This window comes from Strix uralensis, chromosome 4 (genome assembly GCF_047716275.1).
Source record: "Strix uralensis isolate ZFMK-TIS-50842 chromosome 4, bStrUra1, whole genome shotgun sequence".
NCBI classification, from domain to species: Eukaryota; Metazoa; Chordata; class Aves; order Strigiformes; family Strigidae; genus Strix; species Strix uralensis.
Genome location: NC_133975.1, coordinates 59,241,348 through 59,261,987, shown reverse-complemented (window position 1 = coordinate 59,261,987; position 20,640 = coordinate 59,241,348). Strand labels below are relative to the sequence as shown.

Sequence of the window (20,640 nt, the reverse complement as noted above, 5' to 3'; positions counted from 1 at the left end):
CGCTAGTGCATGCTGCTCCTTTGGAAGCCAGCCCTCGCGTCCCGTGGCCGTGCTTGCTGGCCGCCGAGTTTTATCCACGTTTATCCTCCGCGCTCTAAAAAAGGCCCGGGACGACAGAGCGCTGCCCGTGGTTTATGCCCGCGCCGTGGGCATGACAGCCCGCGCATAAACCGCCGTAAATCAGCGCGGCTTTCCAGACCTGCCCCCGGCGGGGCAGGCCACCCCGCACAGCCCCCTTCCCGGTACTTCCCCCGCAGCCGCGGACGCTCCCCCCCTCCCCTCCCCTCCCCTCCCCACCCCACCGGGGGCCGCGGCGCCCCCCTCATTTGTTAGTCTAACGTCCCGCGCAGACATTATGCAAAGAGAGCGCCCCTCCCGCCCCTCCGCCTAGGTGAATAAATTATGCTAAGAAGGGCGGAGAGGTGGGTTGGCGGGTGCGGTGGTTCCGCGGCTCGGCGCGGCTTTCCCCGCCTGGCGCGGAGCGGCGCGGCTGCTGGGCGCCGGCAGGCAGGTGGGGGGGGGAGCAACAAGTCTGGCGGCGGCGGCGGGGAGGAGAGCGGGCGGCAGAGGGGGGGCTGTGGGTGGGTGGGGGGCGCTTCCCGCCCCGCGCCTGAAAAACCTCTCTGACAAGTGGCAAACCGTTAGCAGAGCACGCTGCTCCCTCCGAAGGGCGGTTGGAAGCCACGGGGGCTCGCCCCGCACCCAGCGCTGCTGCCGGCTTTTGGCTCCTCGCTTCCCCCCCCCGACCCCTCCCGCCTCCGGGCTGAGTCGCGACCCGCTGCCGGTCGGTGTGCGGTGCGCTCCGCCGCTCCGCCTTGAAAGTGTGTGAGCCGGTTGCGGGCTTTTCTTCTACTTACCGCGTTCCCCCCCCCCCCCGCCCCTCCCCCCAACAAAAAAAAATATTTTGCCTTTTTGTTATTTATTTTCTCCTACTTGATTGTTATTGTTTTTGTTGCCGCTGTTTGTAAACTAATTGCCTCCATGGGGGGCGGAGGAAAGGGAATCAAAGCCGCCGCAGCTGAAGGGTGTAAGAGCACGCTGGGGGAGAGCCGCGGAGCCGCAGGACGGGATGGCCGCGGACAGCCCGGCTGCGGCGGGGAGCGCTGCCCGCGGCGGGCCGGGCCGGGCGGCTCGGTGCTGGCGCTTCTCCTCTCGGCGCTGGCGGCCGCCTCCTGCGTCTACCTGGGGTTGCGGACCAGCGACCTCCAGGCCAGGGTCGCGGCCATCGAGGGCGCCCGAGGGGGCTTCTCTGCCGCCGCCCCGCTCCCGCCGCTGCCCGGCTTTTCCCTGGAGCAGCTGAATGCGATGATGCAGGAGAAAGTGGAGCGACTTCTCGCCCAGGTGTGCGGGACGGGGGTGGCTGCTCTCAGCCTACGTGTGTGCCGGGGATGGGGGTGACGGGTACGGGGCGCCGGGGGCCGGCTGAGGCCGTGAGGGGGGCGGCCGGGGCAGCTCCGCAGGCGGGAGGTGCGGGAGCGGCGGGGGCTGTGAGCCCGCACCGCCGGGGGGGGCGGCGGGGCCGGTGGAGCAGCGTGAGAGGGCCGGGGAGGGGGGGGTACCCACGGCTGCTGGGGCAGGTGGGCTGGGGGGGTTCGCGGGTGGACGCTTTTTTTCTCGGTAACTTGCCGCCGTGCCCGAGCCTCAGTCCCCGCGTTTTCCGATAGCGCGTGTAAAAAAAGGAGAGGAAGAAAAAAAAAAAAAAAAAAAAAGGCGGGGGGCACTTGCGGCGGAGGTGGGAGAGAGCCGGTGGCGTCGGGCTTGTTTTTGTTGTTGTGGGGGTGGAGGACTCAGTGAGACACCTTGGGCCGAGTCCAAGCGAAGCAGGCATCGCCGCCGCGCAGCCACGGCCCGGCGGCTGATCCGCGGCGGCGGTGGGAGCTGCCGAGCGCCCTCACGTCGCTTCTCTCGCCCACAGAAATCCTACGAGCACTTGGCAAAAATGCGAGTAGCGAGAGAAGCGCCTCCAGAGTGCAACTGCCCACCAGGTAACAGACACAGCTTGGGAACCTCCTCTCTGAGGCTTGTAACTCCTGGGGCGGGGGGGGTGTTGGTATCCCGTGTTTTTCAAATATGCCTTAGTCCGATCCAGGGGATGCCTCTTCAATCAACAGCTGTACCTTGGGTGGAAAAGGTGTAAAGCCCAGAATCATCTGTTTCCACTGTGGCACTGGATTGTAATTAATGCTAGTTGAAAACCCCCGTTAGGCTGGGTGTTGCCAGCCAATAACGTTTATGAAGAAGTTAATGATCTACCCTAGCAAGAAGAAATACATTCTGTCTTAAACGGGGTATTACTGAATCAAGGCATTATGTACTCAGCTTGGGAAGTAGAACAAAAGTTCCTAGCAAAAATACCGAACAATTTATAGTGTGGATTGAAGTAGGTGGAGAGTCCATTGCAAGTTAGCAGTAATATATAGAAGAGCTTTTCAGTGTCATTTTTCTGTAGTCTTGGATGAAAGTGGTGCCCACGGGAAGACATTGCAGGTTGCATGCTGAGGGTTCAAAACCGTGTGTGTTTATGCAAGCGGTGATGTTGCTTGACTTTGGAAATGGGGCCTCCTAATACTGTGATCGATTGTTCGTACACGCACACTGCAATGTTTCCCGTGGTTTTGGTGCTGCTTTTTGACAGTCTGACAACTGTCAGTATTGTTTTAGCTTTATAATCTTCTGCTGATACATACCCGAGTTCAAATGGTGTCTTAAAAGTTAGGAAAACCATGCCAGTGTTTCACAGGATGATGTAAGAATTTCAGCATCCTCTGTGTGATGGAGCACACTAGACACACAGTACGCTTTACATCTCTTGCTGCTCCGTACGAAAAAACATCTCCTTTACAGGTGGAATATCGACTGTCAGCAAGACGTGAGCTGATGATGTTTGCCAATAGGATGTGTGATAGTACTGTGTATATAAGGAAGAAGGTCTTCTAGTTTAGGATTTAATTTCTGCCCAGCTTGTTGGTCTGAAAGAACTACTGAATCACGGTGTTAAAACTGACTACAATGGTTGGTACAGTATTTTGCTGATGATACAACTGAGAGCAGAGTGTAACTGGCTGCTATAGGAGTTACCATGGCTAGCATGAAAAGGACAATATATGTGACTAGGACTGTTTTAAGAGTGCTTAGAATTACTGAACTCTAGCTAGTTTTGGTAGGGAACATTGGTTTCCTGCTGTACTATATGTAATTTTTTCCTTTAAGGCTAATATAAGCATACAGTGTTGATCTTATTTTTTCTGTTGCTTAACTGTAATAAATTATGAGATTCAAGTTTGTGCACTAAAAATGAGGGTTGCTTCTCATCTTGTATGCAAAGATGTATTCCCTGAGCCCAAGACATTGTTGAATTTGATGCCAAGCTCTCTCCCTTCTCCTTGTTTAAATTCATCTGTTAAAATATTTTTGCTTATTGTTCTCATACTAAAGGTCAGTATCTACTTTTTCACAGTTGGTGTTATGTGCTGCTTTACTTCCCCACTACCACTAGAGCCCCACATTATACCAATTTTTATCTGACCTTTTTTCTTAAGAATTATGTTTTATCAAATAGATAATGAGCAACAGAAAAGTTCTCACATGATTTGTAAAAATCCTTGTTAGATGTAAGTCAAAGCAATCTAGGAAACGTTTTCAAGGCAGCAAGATTCATAAGATCAGGAAAACTTATAAGAATTGTTAAATAAAAAAAATTGCAGAGAGGACTAGCTGGTATGGGGATTAGAAATGTGATATGGAGCTTTTCACCTCTGGGTAGCTATTTCAGTTTGGAAGCACGATTTGTAGTGACTGAAAGATGTTGCCATGCGATAGCCTCATTTTGGTCAGCTTAAAATGAGTTGATGCTCTCATGCTTGTTGCCAGTGGACAGGTGTCTACCTCAAAATGGCATCGTCTTGGGAGCCTTGTCTGAGAGAACAAGGGCTGAGTGGCACCATCACCTGAGTACTGTGCCTTCCCAACAGCAGGAATTAAGCAGAGCAGGAGGGCATGGAGGGAATCAGTTGTTGTTCCTTCATTTGGTTCACTTCGTTTGTTAGGAGTCCTTTTTGACTGGACAGGATGGGCTTTTATTTTAATCCTTAATGCTGCTATTACAAATTTGGACTACTGTGTGCAGAAAGGCATTTGGTTTAATAGGAAAAGTATCATGGAAACTCAGTGGTTTTTCTGTTGCCTGCTATTTGTGAAGCCAAAGAGTAAATTGCCTCTTTACTTCCCTGCATGGTTCCCTTTTGCTGCTTTATTCTGCTCAGCTTTTGCATTTCTTCCCTGGGTTTCTGTAATAATGAAATACATGTCTGTTAGAGATGACTTTGGAAGGCCTTCATGGTACAGAGGTGATTTTTGAAACATCCCTATGCTGTGAGAAAATGCTGCTGCCAAATGGCCACCAAGGCAGTTTCCATCATCCCGCTCTTTAAAGAGAAATAAAGATTTTAAAGAGAATTTAAAAATAGGTTACTTTGTTCTCTACCAAAAGGAGAGAGGGAAATTCAATCTGCGGACAGGAGGGTGAGAATGTGGCCTCTGATTTAGGATTAAAGTTATGCAACTGGTGTAGATCTCATTAGCTTGAGATGTTCATCTCCTTGTGACTCTCCATGGTAGGAACTTGCACGTTCAAAGGAAACTGGGTTGAATGGCTTGGATACCAAAGGCAGCCAGATTCACAACTGCTCATAGCTTGCAGAGCTGTCCACATGCAGTTCCTTTTAATTCAACGGTAGTCTTGAACTTAGTCTAGAGTGAAGAGTGGTCACATTTCTCTTTAAAAACTTTGCTTTCACTAAATGTGTTTTCTCTAATTATTATTTTCTGTTTTCTTATAAAAGAAACACAATGTGAGGAGAAATTAGAGTTTTGATTTTAATTCTTCAGGACTAAAACCAGATACCAAAGATTTTGTAAATATTTTTAAAATGACAATAGCAGGCATTCTTTCTCTTCTTAAAGCAGAGTAATAAAGTTTGAAAAGTAAATGCACACTGACATTCCTCTTAAATTACCTCAGCTCTAACAAGAGTGCCAGCTTAAATCCCATGCTTGCAACTAGTGCTGCAGTCACTGCTGGCAGTTAGCTTTCTGCGCGTAGGACTGGGGGGCAAATTGAGTGGCTAAAGTTATTTTAAGGGTAATAAATTAATTTTCCTTTGCCAGATTTATTATTTATTGTAAATTAATGTTTCTCTACTGTAAAAGATGAACAAAAGTAGTAGGTATGTAGGTAATCATTTCATGCGTTTGAATCTTCCTGTAAATGGCTGTGGGAGCATAATCAGCTTTTATGAGGAACAGTCAAGCACAGTGCTGGGTACTTCTTACCAAGTGCCAAGAATTACACTGTTGTGGAAAGAGTAACGTGCAGAAAGCACAGGGATACTCCCAATTCAATAGAGTTTTAAGAAATTCTTAGGTTTTCTTAGATGCTTCACACTTTCGTCTTGCAGAAAGCATTAACGTGTATACCTAGGACCTATAGACTTCAACAGAAATTAACATATGCTTGCATGTTTTAGTGAATTGATCCTTATATATTTTAAGCGTTGAATTCTGACACTTGTGGTCATGTGCTGTGATGTCTCATTCTGTAAGTGGTCCTCAGAACCCGCTCCTGGAGTCAGATGTTACTGGCAGGAGTCAAGTTTATTAGTACAGAAAGTTCAAACCTGGTCAGCAGGAAGGCTAGATGGTGGTTATATATGGTTCTGCATGTCCGTTTTGGGAAGTGATTACTTTTTTGTTCTCTTTTTGATGAAGACCTTTGTAAGGAATTTATTCTTTTTTTTTTCTTTTTTTTTAAAAAAAAGGTGGACAGTATTGTATAAGTGGGAATGCCTATATGACAGACATTTCCTTAATTCTGCCTTGACAAAGGATAGGTTGCATAAGATAAGAGATGTTTTTTTATCTCCAACTGCTATGACACACTGTGTATGTATTTTCACTATAGCTTGCAAATAGAATGGTGTTTGTAGTTTTTGGTGTTTTGGTTTGTTTCCCCTGCCCCCCCACCTCCCCTTCTTTTTCTCCCCAGAACATTAGCTAAACTTCACTGATGTGTACCTGGCAAAGTTGACCAAACAAATTTACTTTTGTTTTTCTTTGTGCTTCAGGCAATGTTTCTTCCTTTGCTCTTTCTCTTGTATTTTCCCCATTAAGAAACCTGCATTTTTCTTCGTCTTGTGTTCAGATACCTGTGGCTTCAAACCCTTTCCAGGCATGGACACTGTCGTCATTCTTCTTTCTTAGCCAGCTATTTTGTGCTGTTTTTGTAATCATGTCATCTTGATTCTCTGTTCCAGTCTTAAAGAGCTTTATGGTTTGGCATTTGAAGTACCTCCTCCTTCCCTATGCAATTCACTGCAATCAGGTTATAAAGCTTAGTTCAGTGTAGTTGTGTGTATGCAAACCTGTTCATTCAGGAGATGAAATACCATAAACCAATGGGGTTTTTTGGGGGTAGAGAATGCCAGTTTGTCTTATTCTAGTTACAGTAATTCTAGTGGGAAAACAGTTCTTCAGTAAGATGATGAATCTGCTATATGCATTTTGGTAGTAGCATAGATGGCAAAAATCAATGTATCTTCTTAGTATCCCGGTACTGGTTTTGGCATCTTAAGCATCTAATCTTTTCTTTGACATGCAGTAGAGGTACAATTTAGGCACTCTTTCGTATTTCCACGTGTGCCGTAAGGACTGTTTCCTGGAGGATTTAGATTAGTGAGGCTGAAAGAGTGGAGGAGAAATCAATTTTGGGGGTTAAAAGAATCCCGAAACTGGTATCAGCAGGGTATTACTTTTTTAAAATTATGAGGGAAGCAGTTTTGTAAAGACTGAAGAGGTAAAGAAAAGAGGAGCTGACTTAAGTGTTTACTGGTAGAGAGACCCAAAAGAAAATACAGATAGATATAGAAAGCATCCAAAGTGTTTTTCCCTGTTACTTAAAATTTCAGGGTGTGCTATCTGAACCTAGCTCCCAGCACTACTTATTTCTGCCATGTCTGAATCATCTATTTGCTGAATGCAGTGCTCAGCTCTAATTTTGTAATTTTTCTGACAGGGCTTTGAGTTCCCCTTTCATACCTTCACTGGTTTGATATTTTTCATTTCAGTTCCTAGATAAAGATGTTTATTGATGTGCAGCAGCATGCAACCTTCTGGGTAGTCTGTTGTCTGGTTTGGATGACTGATTAGAGATACTGTTTTCTCCTCACAGAATAGCTAAATATATTTTATTGGCTAAGATGTGACCTTTTAATTCCCTTCCCTCTGGGTACAGAGGTAGGGTGTGCAGCATGATGAATGAAACATAATGTGGCTCAAAGGAGAACTGATTGACAGCAGACTGCACCAGATTTCTGTATTTTGTAATATTATTGATGTCAGTGGTGTTGTAACAAAGGTTGATTTGACCTCAAAAGTGTTAGTAACAAAAGGTTTTTCTATGACTTGAATTAAAATTTATTGAACTCGCACGGTTTTGCCAAAAAAATCATAGTAAAAGGAAGGTTTGATTATCTGCATTAACTGTTCTTATATGAGATTAATATAAGAACATATAATATATGTTCTTTGATTTCCTTCCATGTGACAGCTGTCCATCTCGAGCTGCTGAAATGTCAAAGCAGCTCAAGTACAGTGAGTCTTGTAGTGTGAGAAGTGGCTGTTAAGCCCACTTATGGAACAATGCTTTTAGTGTGGGGGTGGTTTTTGTTTGGTGGTATCTTTTTTTTCTCCTTACATTGTTAAATATATGTATCTATTTCCTTAAAGAGTCTTTAAAGCTCAGGTAACTTGAGTTCTGTTCAGCTATGCTCACGATTAAAGCTGCAGCTTGCAGTTAGTTAATATACACAGTAGTGAGCATGATGCTGCAGGCTCGCTTTTTGGAAGCTTGTGGACTGCCATGTTTTTAGTGGCTAGACTTACAGTAGAGCAGTGCCTGCTTAAATTCATCTGCTCGGGTCTTTTGATGAGATTAACTTAAGCAGAAGAAGCTGTTTGTCAGAGCTTAATAAAAATAAATGTCAGGACAGATTTTTCAGAACTGAGTGCCAAATTTGAAAGCATGAGATTTGTGTGTACTTTTCATGTAAATACAGCTATTTTTCTCTATGTAGACTTCAACAACTTTAGAAATACAAGGTTGGGTTGATACCCTGGGAAATCATCTTATTCATGCTTCTGGACTCTGGAGCGAATGTATCTAGGCTATTGTTGTCAGATTTTACCTTCTATGTGGTTCACAACTGCAGTGTTTAGTCAGTCATGGCTCTAAATTGTTGGATCTGCCTTAATTTCATGATTAAGTGCAGCAGCCTCATGTAAATAATCTCCTCAGTTTAAAATGTGCCACTCTGTAAATAGGTAAATGTGTAGTGCAAGATATTGCTAATGCATGGATGTGCCTAAACTAAAATAATCATAATCTATTTAAATATTTCCATAGGTTGCCTAGTTCTTAGCAGTCAAGCTACAATTTCCTTATTTGTGAAGTAAACCACTTGTCCTGTCCTTTGTGATCATGAAGAAAACCTGATCATTGTGCTTTCCTTAAAACAGCTTTATAAATATGTTGGAAGACAGTCTTGTCTTTGAACAGTATAAAACTTATCCTTTCTGCTCCTCCCCTGCTCTTCTTTTTTTCTTTTTTATTTGGGGAGGAGCAGGGACTGATGTTGTATTAAAGTTGATTCTCATTTATATGTGCAGATGTATGTTTATAGGAACAGGCATTTACATGCAGTTGTAGATATTGCATGCAGGTTTGGGGAGAAGTGTTTCTTATGCTTGGAAAGCTTTGAAACAGATGCTGATGCCTGGCAAGCTTTTTGAGAAAATATGAAGTTATTGTACACCCATGTAAATATTTTTACTAGAAATACATGTTCTTATAATTATCAAAGGTATGATGACAGCCCTTTGTAGGTCAAAGAAACAAAAAAAGTGGATTGAAGAAAGTGTAATAAGAGGTGATAAAACTGGGGTGTTACTTTTTCTTTTAGGATGTTCTGAAAATTAATACAATCAGAGACCTCTGCTTAGATATGCTCAACCAAGAAGCCATGTAGCTTTTAAGCAACAACAGTTTGTCCTTCCCTGTCTTAATAATTGAGCAGGAAGTTGTCAAATATAAAGAAAGTAGAGTTTTCTTTAGAATGTGTACAGGTGAATTACATAAGGAAATCGATGGAGTCTATTAAAATCAGTACTTTTAGTTTAGTCTCTGTTAGGCATTAGAATTATCATCTTGGTTTTGGTTGTGCATGAAACTCATCTTGCTATTATTGTGTGTTGGGCAAGTATATTAGAAAATCTATTTAATGATTTGTGTATTAAGTGCTTAGGAATTTAAATATAGGTTTTTAGGAATACGACTTAGAGATTTTTTTCATAGATGTTTACCTTTGCTAGTATGCCTCATTTGGGCTCACAATGGAGAGTGGATCACAAATTCACAGATTCTTAGGGAGGCTGAAAAGGAGGCTGTACAGGGAACAGTGATGGACATGAGTCCTAAGTTGCTTCCCCTACCCTTCTGTGGCTCTTCTACAAGCTCAGCTGAAGAAGTGTTGAGGAGAAGAAGGGTATCAAATAATCTTTCTCTTTGATCTTTGGACCTCTTTTTAGTGCAGTATGCTGTACTGTATAACATAGCAGTATGTTTTTGGTAGTCTTTCACACTATGCTGTAAATTGGACACACAGTAGGCTGCCAGCCGAGTCATGGTGACACAGTGTAGAATATATCTCACTATAGCAGGGAAAACGTGCATAAAGCCAGGTGGCTGATCCCCTGCTTTCCGATGACTGAAATAGCTGGCTCGTGCCATTTCCTGGGACTACTTTAGTCTTTTGGTACCTGGGAGGTGCTTCTTCTAAGCAGCAAAGATTTGTGGGAGGGAAGTGTTTTATCTTTTTTTTTTTTTTTTAAAAAAAGAAGCAGAACCAATTATCTCATGAATTTAGCTCTTCCTACCCTTTTGAAGAGTTTTAGCACTCTTAGGAGTAAGGGGCTGTAGAGTAAGAGCTGTAAATACCATGGGAGGAAGGCTGTAGAAAATAAGTAGTTTTAAGGCCTTCATTGTTCTGCCATTTGCAGTTTATGCTCTTGAAAGGAAAATCAATTTATTTTACCTTCCACTTGAGTATTTTTTCAATATCCCTTTTCTGTATATAATAGCACAGGAAAAAAAATCATACAACAATTATATGTTAAAGGTTTAGCTTACGTATGAGGTTCCTTCCATAAGTATAAACTCCTCCTTAGCGTATTGTGCTTAAGATTATGCTGAAAAACTGCCATTTAAAAAATCTTTTCTAGAATTGGGGGGGGGGGGCGCAGCTGGGAGGGGAATGGGGAGCACGGAAGGAGTTTTGAAACCAGGAAAATTAATTGGAAATTGGAGACCAAAAATCTTTTATTAGGTGTGTGGTTGCCATTCCAGTGACAGACTTGTATATGCATATTTGAATGCAGAACAGCACCCTGTAATTTGAAGGACACTAAATAAAATATCTAAAAAGATATTTCTGTGACTAAAATCCTGTACAGTCTGTAAGAGCAAGAGTATAGCTGGCTACTGACTAAGGCCTAGCTTGTGCTGGTAGTACTAGTTGTGTTGCTAGGAAATGATGTAAAGCTTCTTTATATATCAATGCTTCAGATGGATGATGATAGGGTTTTCATGGAAGACTGCAGTGATGAAAGTCAAAGTGTATACATTTTAAGTTGAGGAGGTATTTCCTTTAGCTGGCATCTCTTAATAATAATATTCTTAATAATATTCTTAAGAATATGAGAACCAGCTGCTTGAAGACACCTTTCTTCCTCCCCACCCTGTGCCCACACCCTCTGAGTAAGCTCCTGTTCTGATTCCCTTGATGTTCTTAGGAGAAGCCTTCATCCCTGAGTACAGGGGTATGGCTGTAGGGCATTAAAAGGATAAACTCCTAATATTCTTTTTTCTAGTCACAGAGTTTACATCTAGGTAATGCCCAATGGCATCACTGTGAAAAATACTGTTAAGTGTTGTCTGGAGAGTCTCTCTACTGTCAACTCTTCTGTTGCTTTTTATCAAATGTTCCTTTAACGTTTGTACCTCCACTACTCTATTCTGGTTACTGCCAGTTGAAGGATAACAAACGTTGAGAACTGTCACTTCAGCTCGACTTAGAGGTGATTAATGTACTATTGATTTTTGACACCTTTCACCTCTCAGACAGGATAGCTGTCTCAAACTTCAGTAAAAATACTTCCTGACTCAGTCCTTGTACCAGGAGATATGTTCTGTGCAGACATACTCAAGTGTAGACCAAAGTGGGGTCACTGTTAAGGTGGTCCTTATGGCAGTGCTGAGCTTGACCTCAGCTTTTCTTTGTTCTCTGTCCTGGAGAATGCTTGATAGTTGTTATAATAGTTAGTTAATAATATTCAGCTTTGGGTAATGGCTTTAGTTGACACTTACACATGCAGTGGTATCACAGAAATGGATTGTGGTGTTTGCTGTAGCTATCTATGTGTGTTTATGAAGAAGTCATAGTTCAGTAAAGATCATCTTGCATATGTTTCCCAAGTGGTTCCTGGGAGTAGGCACACAGAATACTAATGAACCAGAGGCTGGAAGACACAGTGGCATGGCATCAATTTAAAACGAACCAGTGCTTAGACAGACATTGTCAATACTTACTTAGAGTTGGTGTCTTTGTAATGTTGACAGCCATGTTTGTAGAAGGCTGGAAATATTTCTGTGTGTGAAGATGAAGTGTTTTTCCAATGCAGCAAGCATGTAAGTGCACTGTATTTATTTACTGTAGGGAGACTAATCTTAGTGAAGAGAGATTAGTATTTAAGTCTGACAGTTGTGGACTTCACTTCAGGACAGCTTTGCATAATACCTTAGTTGGAATTCTAGGGTAAGCCACATCCTAATGTGTGGTAGGAGGACTATCTTTTAGCACATCCAATTAAGAGGCAGGACATAAGCTGTTAGAGTGGCCAGTTAAAAAGAAGGATGAGTCTTGAAAACTGAACCACCAGCAATGAGGGTGGCAGCAAGACTGAAATTCTCACTTTTTTTCCTCTCTTAAAATTGATTTGCTGTTACAAGGTGGTCTTTCGATGTATTCCAAACAATTCCAGTCCAGTTTAGGAAAATAAGGAGAAATGAATCTGTTTTCAATGTGTATTACAACAGCTGGAACACTCTGGAAAAAGTGCTCTCATAGCTAGTTTAAAGGAATGCACCTTAGAGAAAACACTGTGCTTAATGAATTACAACAGGGACAACTAAGTAACAGTTCTATATTGTGATTATATTCCTTTACAGGACTGTAAAGGTGGCATAGAACATCTTCATATTTGAGTTCTTCCATCTGTAAAATAGAATTGATGTAAATACATGAACCATAGTGTGCCAAAGACAAGTAGAGTTACTGTCTTGAGGAGCAGAAGTTTCTTTCTCTCCAATTCATTCCTCTCCTTTTTAATTTTGGTAATCACCTCTCCATGCTTCATTTTGATCAGTAGTACAGGATGTAATCAGACAGAATCTACTGAAGTATCGTTGCTGGTAGTCGCATGTTCATTTTCTGAGGATACTGAAATGGGATCTTTGATAGTGCTCTTTCTTCTTTCCCTAGGTTGCTGAATCATCATGCCTGAAAGCAGTTACAAAAACATCAATTTGCAGCTGAAGTAACCTTTCGGGAACTTTTTCAAATGATGTTTTTGTTTTAAAAACAACTTAGTCCTTAAGAATCTTCTTAGTTGAACAGGTGGGCAGTGCCAGCTCAGATCACTTATGCAGGGATAAAAGTAGCTGCTTCTGCTACCACAATTTCTGATATCCAAATGTTATTTTACTTTTAACTGAAGGCAGATGAAAGTAGCCTTTAACTGGAATTTTGACTGACAATAATCAGACCTGATATGTGCATATACATTACTTCAGGTACATTAATAGTCCCATAGATTTTAACCAAAATCAGTAGTTACTCTGGAATCTGAGAACTGAGTGTGGCCTCGTGTGATTTTTGTGTGGTTTTTTTTTGTTTGTTTGTTTTGTTTTGTTTTTTTGTTGTTGTTGTTTGTTTTGGTTTTTTTTCCTGTGTGTGTGTGTCCCATCCCCCCCTGGATCCTTGTGCATACCTGTTCATATGTGCAGCCATTATCATCTACTTCAGCTTTGATATATAGGTTTTTTTCCATCATACAAATACTGCTTTTTATTTATTTACCAGTCAGTTTATCATTTATTCTTTCCAATCTCTGAGCAAGAACATTATGTCTATATCTACTTTCAGGAACACAGAATTAGTTTTGTAATACTCTTAAGAGTTCTGGCTGTACTTGGGGACAGTCATAGAATCACAGAATGGTTTGGGTTGGAAGGGGCCTTAAAGATCATCTAGTTCCAACCCCCCTGCCATGGGCAGGGACACCTTCCACTAGACCAGTCTGCTCAAAGCCCCGTCCAACCTGGCCTTGAATGCTTCCAGGGAGGCAGCATCTACAGTCTGTCTAGGCAACCTGTTCCAGTGTCTCACCACCCTCACAGCAGATAATTTCTTCCTTATATCTAATCTGAATCTACTCTCTTTCAGTTTAAAACCATTACCCCTCATCCTATCACTACACTCCCTGATAAAGAGTCCCTCCTCAGGTTCCTTGTAGGCCCCCTTGAAGTACTGGAAGGTTGCTATAAGGTCTCCCCAGAGCCTTCTCTTCTCTGGGCTGAACAACTCCAAATCTCTCAGCCTGTCCTCATAGGGGAGGTGCTCCAGCACCCTATCAGGGGATCATCTTTGTGTCCTCCTTGGGACCTGCTCGAGCAGGTCCATGTCTTATATTGGGGATGCCAGAGCTGGACACAGTACTTCAGGTTGGATCTCACAAGAGCAGAGTAGAGGGAGAGAATCACCTCCCTTGACCTGCTGCCCTCACTTCTCTTGATGCAGCCCAGGATACGGTTGGCTTTCTGGGCTGTGAGCACATATTGCCAGGTCATGTTGAGCTTCTTGTTAACCAACACCCCCAAGTCCTTCTCCACAGTGCTGCCCTCCATCCACTCATCGTCCAGCCTGTATTTGTGCTTGGGATTGCCCTGACCCACGTCCAGGACCTCGCACTTGGCCTTCTTGAACTTCATGGTGTTCGCACAGGCCCACCTCTCAAGCCTGGACAGTCTGAGCAGTAGAATTTATTAAAGGTATTTATCTTTATGGGAAAGTTACATGTTCTCACATCTGAATTCATAGTTCGCGGAGCCAGTGGGTATTGTTCTGAGGACTGTTGATTAGAAGTGGTTGGATAAAGCTACTAAAAATCTTACAGAATTGTTCAAAACATCAATTCTGAGGGTTAGAAAAAAATAGACCCATATGTACAGCTGGACCTTTATCTTAATTTCTTTACCAAAATGACTGAATTCTGCATATGTATGTGTTTTTCTACTCAAATAGATTTTCATACTTGCGCAAGAGGTGATCCTTCTGTTCAACTTGGCCTGTTCTTTTAACTCTGTGAACTAGCCCTCCCATTACCCAATTTCCTGATGCTATGCTTGCAAAGTCACTATTTGCTTAAGTAAAATGTACCCTTCCTTTTTTTATGGAAACATTAATTAACGTTTTCTATACCAATGCACTTTGTAAGTTTCTTTGCTTGCAGTGGTATGAAAGAGTTTAAGATCCCTGTTTGGGCTGTCAAAATCTGGAATAATCGTAGAATCACGGCACATCTCAAGTTGAAAGGGACCCATAAGGATCAAGTCCAACTCCCTGCTCCTCGCAGGACTACCTAAAACTAAACCATATAACTAAGAGCGTTGTCCAGATGCTCCTTGAAGTCTGACAGGCTTGATGCCATGACCACTTACTTGGGGAGCCTGTTCCAGGCACCCTCTCAGTGAAGAACCTTTTCCTAATGCCCAGTCTGAACTTCCCCTGATGCAGCTTCATCCCATTTCCTTGTGTCCTGTCTCTGGTCACCAGAGGGAGGAGATCAGCACCTCCCACTTGGCTGCCCACCTTAAGGAAGTTGTAGACTGTGATGAGATCACCCCTCAGCCTTCTGTTCTCCAAGCTGAACAAACCAAGTGACCTCAGCAGCTTCTGGTAAGTCTTGCCCTTGAGGCCTTTCACCATCCTGGTTGCTCTCCTCTGGACACACTCTAGCAGTCTGATGTCCTCCTTCTATTGAGGCACCCAAAACTGCACACAGTACTTGAGGTGGAGTTGCAGCAGTGCTGTGTAGAGTGGGACAGTTACCTCCCTTGAGCAGCTTGCTATGCTGTTCTTGATGCACCACAAGACACAGTTGGCCCTTTTTGCTGCCAGGGTACACTGTTGACTCATTCAACTTGCCATCAACCCAAACCCCCAGACCTCTTTCTGCAGGGCTGCCCTCCAGCCTCTCATCCCCCAGTTTCTACAGGTAACCGAGATAATCGCGTTCCAGGTGGAGAATCTGGCACTTGCTCTTGTTAAACTTCATATATTTGGTGATTGCCCAGCTCTCTAGTCTATGCAGATCTTTCTGTAAGGCCTCTCTATACCCTTGAGGGAGTCCACAGCTCCTTCTAGTTTAGTATCATTGGCAAGCTTACTTAATGTACATGTGATTCAGGCATCCAGATAATTTGTAAAAACATTAAAGAGCAATGGCCCTAAAATTGAGCCCTGGGGAATCCCACTGGTGACTGACCACTCACGGATGTAACCCCATTTACTATAACTCTTTGAGCCTGACCCTTCAGCTGATTGCTTACCCAACGTATTATGGGCTTGTCTAGCCATATGCTGGACACTTTGCCTGGAAGGATACTGAGAGAGACAGTATTAAAAGCTTTGCTAAAATCCAAAACCACCACATCTACTGGCTTCCCTTGGTCAATTAGATGGGTGATCTTGTCATAAAAGGAAATTAAGTTGGCTTAACAAGACTTTCTCCTCATGAACCCGTGCTGGCTGTGACCAATGACTGCATGGTGTCTCAAGTGTCTTTTCAATAACTTCCAGAATAACCTTCTCCATATTTTTACCAGGCACTGAAGTGAGACTAACAGGCCGGTAATTACCAGGGTCTTCCTTCTTAATGTTCTTGAAAACGGGGACAACATTTGCCAGCTTCCAGTCAGCTGGGACCTCTCCAGACTCCCAAAACTGTTGAAAAATAATGGAGAGAGGTCCTGTGATGACACTGGCCGGCTCTTTCAGTACTGTGGGACAAATCCCACCAGGCCCCATAGATTTATGCACATCCAGCTGGAGCAGCAAGTCATGAACAAGTTCAGGGTCGACTGGGAGTTTATCATTGCCCCAGTCACAGTCTTTCAACACAGGGCTCTGGGGTCCCAGGGCTCATCATGAGTGTTGAAGACAGAGGCAAAAGTGGAATTAAATGTCTCTGTCCTTATTTGTGAGGTGACTGACATAATCAAATAATGGACCAATGTTATCTCTGATCTTCCTTTTGCTGTTAACATATTTTAAAAAAGCCCTTTTGTTTGTCCTTCACAGTGATGGCTAGCTTGAATGGTAATTGAGCTTCGCCTGCACCAGTTCTCTCCCTACAGTGGCAAACAGCATCTCTGTAGTTCTCCTGTGTTGCCTGTACTTCCAATGTCCATACACTTTCCTTCTAGAATAAGATTCCCTGCTCAGCGAAGCTGACCTTCTGTCACACTTGCTTAACTTCCAACACTTTGGAATTGCCTGCTCCTGTGCTCTTAAGAGATGGCTCTTAAAAAGTGATCAGCATTGATGGATCCCAGTACCTTCAAAAGCACATTACCAGGGGACCTTACTGACCAGCTCCTTCAGCAGCTTGAAGCCTGTCCTACCCATATCCAGGGTCGAAGTTTTGCTGGCAGTTTTTTTCCTATTGCCAATAATGTGAAACTCAACTACTTTGTGGTCACTGTGACCGAGACTGCCACCAATTGCCACTTTGCCCACAAGTTTCCCTCTGTTTACAAACAACAAATCTAGGAAGGCACCTTTCCAAGTTGGCTCCCTTAGTACCTGCACCTTCAACGTGCTCCAGGAGTGTGCTAGCAGAGGGGAGAATACCTCAGTCTGTGTTGTTAAAAGAAACATCCACACTGAGAAGAAAATCCAGTAGTAAATGACTGAGATAAATGAGGAGGAATGCACCATAGTAGAGACAAGGTGCCTGGTTTGTTCATAGTCTTCCAAGATAGCCTAATGAACAAGAATTAAGGATTGACATAGTCTTAAGATGAAAAATAGTAAAATACCCTTTTAACATTTTTTCCATAGAGCTTTTCTCTGCAGCATCTGGGAAAGGTTAGCTCAGGGTGGATTTTGGTAGTCTAGAGGTTATCTCAGATACTGCTTATTGCTTCCACAGTCTGAGCAGTGGATGACAGCAGGATATGTTGAAGTGGAAACTGCTGAAAGGGCTTCTCAAAGCTTAGCAAATGTAGTGACGTCAAAAGGGAAAAAAAGGTGACATGTCTGTGGGATGTCTTCTACAGAAGCACATTTTATAGATGTACTCATCTAAGATGTTCAGATTTAATGGTGTGAGAGACATGCTGACTGGAGACTTGAATAATGGCACAAGGTGGGATAAGTGCCCCTTATTTTTGGGCTATCTCCTAGATGATGTGTATAGGCAAAAGTAGTCATTGCACACCCTGATCTTCTCCTGAAAAATGGTGAACAGTGAGAATGCATAGCCTGAATGTTGCCCTCCTGACAGTGTGTTAATTTTGCTGTGTGGAGCTGACAAGGAAGGAATCTGTAGGACGATGGAGGCTAGTGTGAACTAGTAGTAAGTTATTCTCTAAGCAAGGGAGTGATCTGAAATCTTTCCAATTCTACATCACTCTCTTCTGGTCTGTTAGTAACACTACATAAGCAGAAGTGTGAAGACAGTGCACGTGCTGGCTTCCTCTGTGCTGTAGCAGTGCTCCTCAAATCCTATAGGAGCTATCACACTCTGCATGTTATTTATCTCTATTGAAACATATCAAAATGTCAAGACCAGTGGTCTGTGGTCGAAGTTGATGTTGAAGTCCTAAAGGTACAGAGATGGACTTGATTTATTTCAAAACTTGTTATCGTCCCTTCTTGCTTGATCGTGTTGCTGTGAGTCCTTTATCTCTCTTCAATTCCCTGCTTTGTGTAGAGCAGGAAGGGCAACAGCTAGGGCCTGAACTCTAATCCCTCTGATGGACTGGTATTTTGCTAGAACTAGTCTTCAATTATGGTCCCAGATTTCTTTTTTTCCTGAGGCATGTTGTTTGTATGTTTGGCTTAGTAGCCTAGTGACCAGATATTCCCATCACATGTGTGTTTGTCATGTAAAGTGTAGGACTTTACAGAAAAAGATTGGTGGGGCACGATATTATTTTGTTGCCATTAATCATACTTTGAGATGAACTGTAATTGTTCAACTTAGTTACTAATAATAGCACTTGGATAGGGACTAATGCAGCCAAAATTTTTCTGGCTCTTTGGAAAAATTCCTGCTGGCTCTAAGGAGCACTTGTTTTCAAATGAAGACAGGTATCTCCTCAAATTGTTGTCTGTCTTTCAGATGCCCAAGCATTCTCTCTCTTTGACTGCCTTAAGTGTTCTTGAAACTGTGTTGCTGGAGATAGCAAAGAGTGTTACTCACATCTCTATTGTATTGTTTTCAGATACACTAATCTTTTTGTTAGGCCATGATTGGTCACCTCAGTGTAAACTGTATGAAGCTGCTGAGTAAAAGTGTCTTGAGGAGGACTTTTTGTGACAGCTATCAGTTTAAAATCTGGGAGGAATCTATAGCTATCTGTGAGGAGAGGTTCATGGCGGTCCTTCTCATGGTCCTTCTTCATGTATATTCTCCACTTGAGATCACACAGAATATACAACACCACCAGCACTTGCATCCACACCAAGTGAGATAGGATGGCTGCTTCGTGATGGAACATACACTTTTCAAAGACACAGCAAGGAGACATTTACTTGTTGCTACTTTCCTTTCAGCTGCTTTGTTAAGAGAATGACTGCCCTTTTGTGAAGTGAAATAGATTTCCTAGTAAAACAACGGTTTTGTAAAGGATGTGATTGTATACATACGTACCTTCTATATAACTGGTCCCCATTTTCTTTCTGAAGTGCAATCAAAAGGAAGGCTAGAACCAGTAGTTCCAAAACACTGTTGTTTGTCTTTTGGTAAAATACAGTTACTTTTTAAAATTTTGTTGTCAAATGATTGAACTGAATAAAATTACAATTTTTTTCCATAAAGTTAATTACATTGGTTAGCAAAGGTACATAACAAATTAATTTTCTTAAACATGCTGCAATGTATTGACCAGCAGCAGGTGGCTCATATTCATTTGCATTCATTAAATATGCTGCATTTTACCACTCAGTTAATTTTCTTTTTCAGTTGTGTCCAAAATATGATCTTCTGACACTGGCCTTTTTAGAGTCTAAAAATGCCTCTTGGTTTAACTATGGGGAGAAAGAAATGATTTCTTATTTATTTTGTCAGATAAGAACAGTTATAAAATAATGAGATAGAAGTTGGGAGTCTTTTTCTCCTTACATGACATGCTTAAAGTTAGTATGATTTTTTTTTTTTCTTTTTCCTGAGGGGAACATCTCTTATTGGGGTCAATGACAATATTTTTTTAGAGATATAGTAATGTCACTTTTATTTGCCCATTTGCCGAATGCATTGGAAGTAAATGGAAATCTTGCTGATTTACTTGGTTGCCAACAGCTGAATACATTCAATGGAAACAATGGTTCAAAAATTTTGCCCCAAAAGATGAACTGTAGGGTCAGAGTGTACTTAGTAGTGCTGTTAGTAATAAGCTCTCTTTCTAAACTGTTCTCACATTTAGTGTATTTTTCAGTAATCAGTGTTCTAAAACTTGGAATTTGAGCTAGGATATATGGTTGTGTATTATAGAGAAACCAAATTTTTTTGCTTAAAAAAAAATCACTGAACAGACTGTCAGTGGAAATCTTGTTAAATAAAAGGAGAACTAGCAAAACTTACTGTATTCTTATAAAAATTTGCAACTTGAAAAATCTTGAAGCCTTATTTGCTAAGAAAGGTCATGGAGAACCACAGAAAATTTGTCTGTGAACAAATGCCTCTTTTGATTTTTCTGAAGTGAAACTTCAGAAAAAGCCCAAAGAAACCAAAAGCAATAAAGTTAATCTGCTTGAGCGTAGAGAGGCTCTACAGAGAGATCTTGACAGGCTGGATCGATGGCTCAAGGCCAGCTGTATGAGTTTCAATGAGGCCAAATGCCGGGTGCTGCATTTGGGCCACAACAACCCCCAGCAGCGCTACAGGCTTGGGGAGGAGTGGCTGGAGAGCTGCCAGTCAGAGAGGGACCTGAGGGTGTTGATTGACAGCTGGCTGGACATGAGCCAGCAGTGTGCCCAGGTGGCCAAGAAGGCCAATGGCATCCTGGCCTGTATCAGAAATAGCGTGGCCAGCAGGGACAGGGAAGTGATCTTACCCCTGTACTCAGCACTGGTGAGGCCGCACCTCGATTCCTGTGTTCAGTTTTGGGCCCCTCACTACAAAAAGGACATTGAATTACTCAAGCTTGTCCAGAGAAGGGCAACGAAGCTGGTGAAGGGTCTGGAG

At 42.8% G+C, this 20,640-nt stretch overlaps 1 protein-coding gene across 1 annotated transcript in view; it reads left to right on the top strand.

Annotated features, from left to right (window-relative positions):
* The first annotated feature begins 981 nt into the window (after nucleotides 1-981).
* Nucleotides 982-20,640, top strand: part of COL25A1 (collagen type XXV alpha 1 chain) — a 322,715-nt gene continuing 303,056 nt past the window's right edge. The window contains exons 1-2 of the mRNA XM_074866905.1: nucleotides 982-1,341; nucleotides 1,916-1,985. Coding sequence (XP_074723006.1) covers nucleotides 982-1,341; nucleotides 1,916-1,985 — 430 coding nt within the window. The remainder of the gene's footprint in view (nucleotides 1,342-1,915; nucleotides 1,986-20,640) is intronic.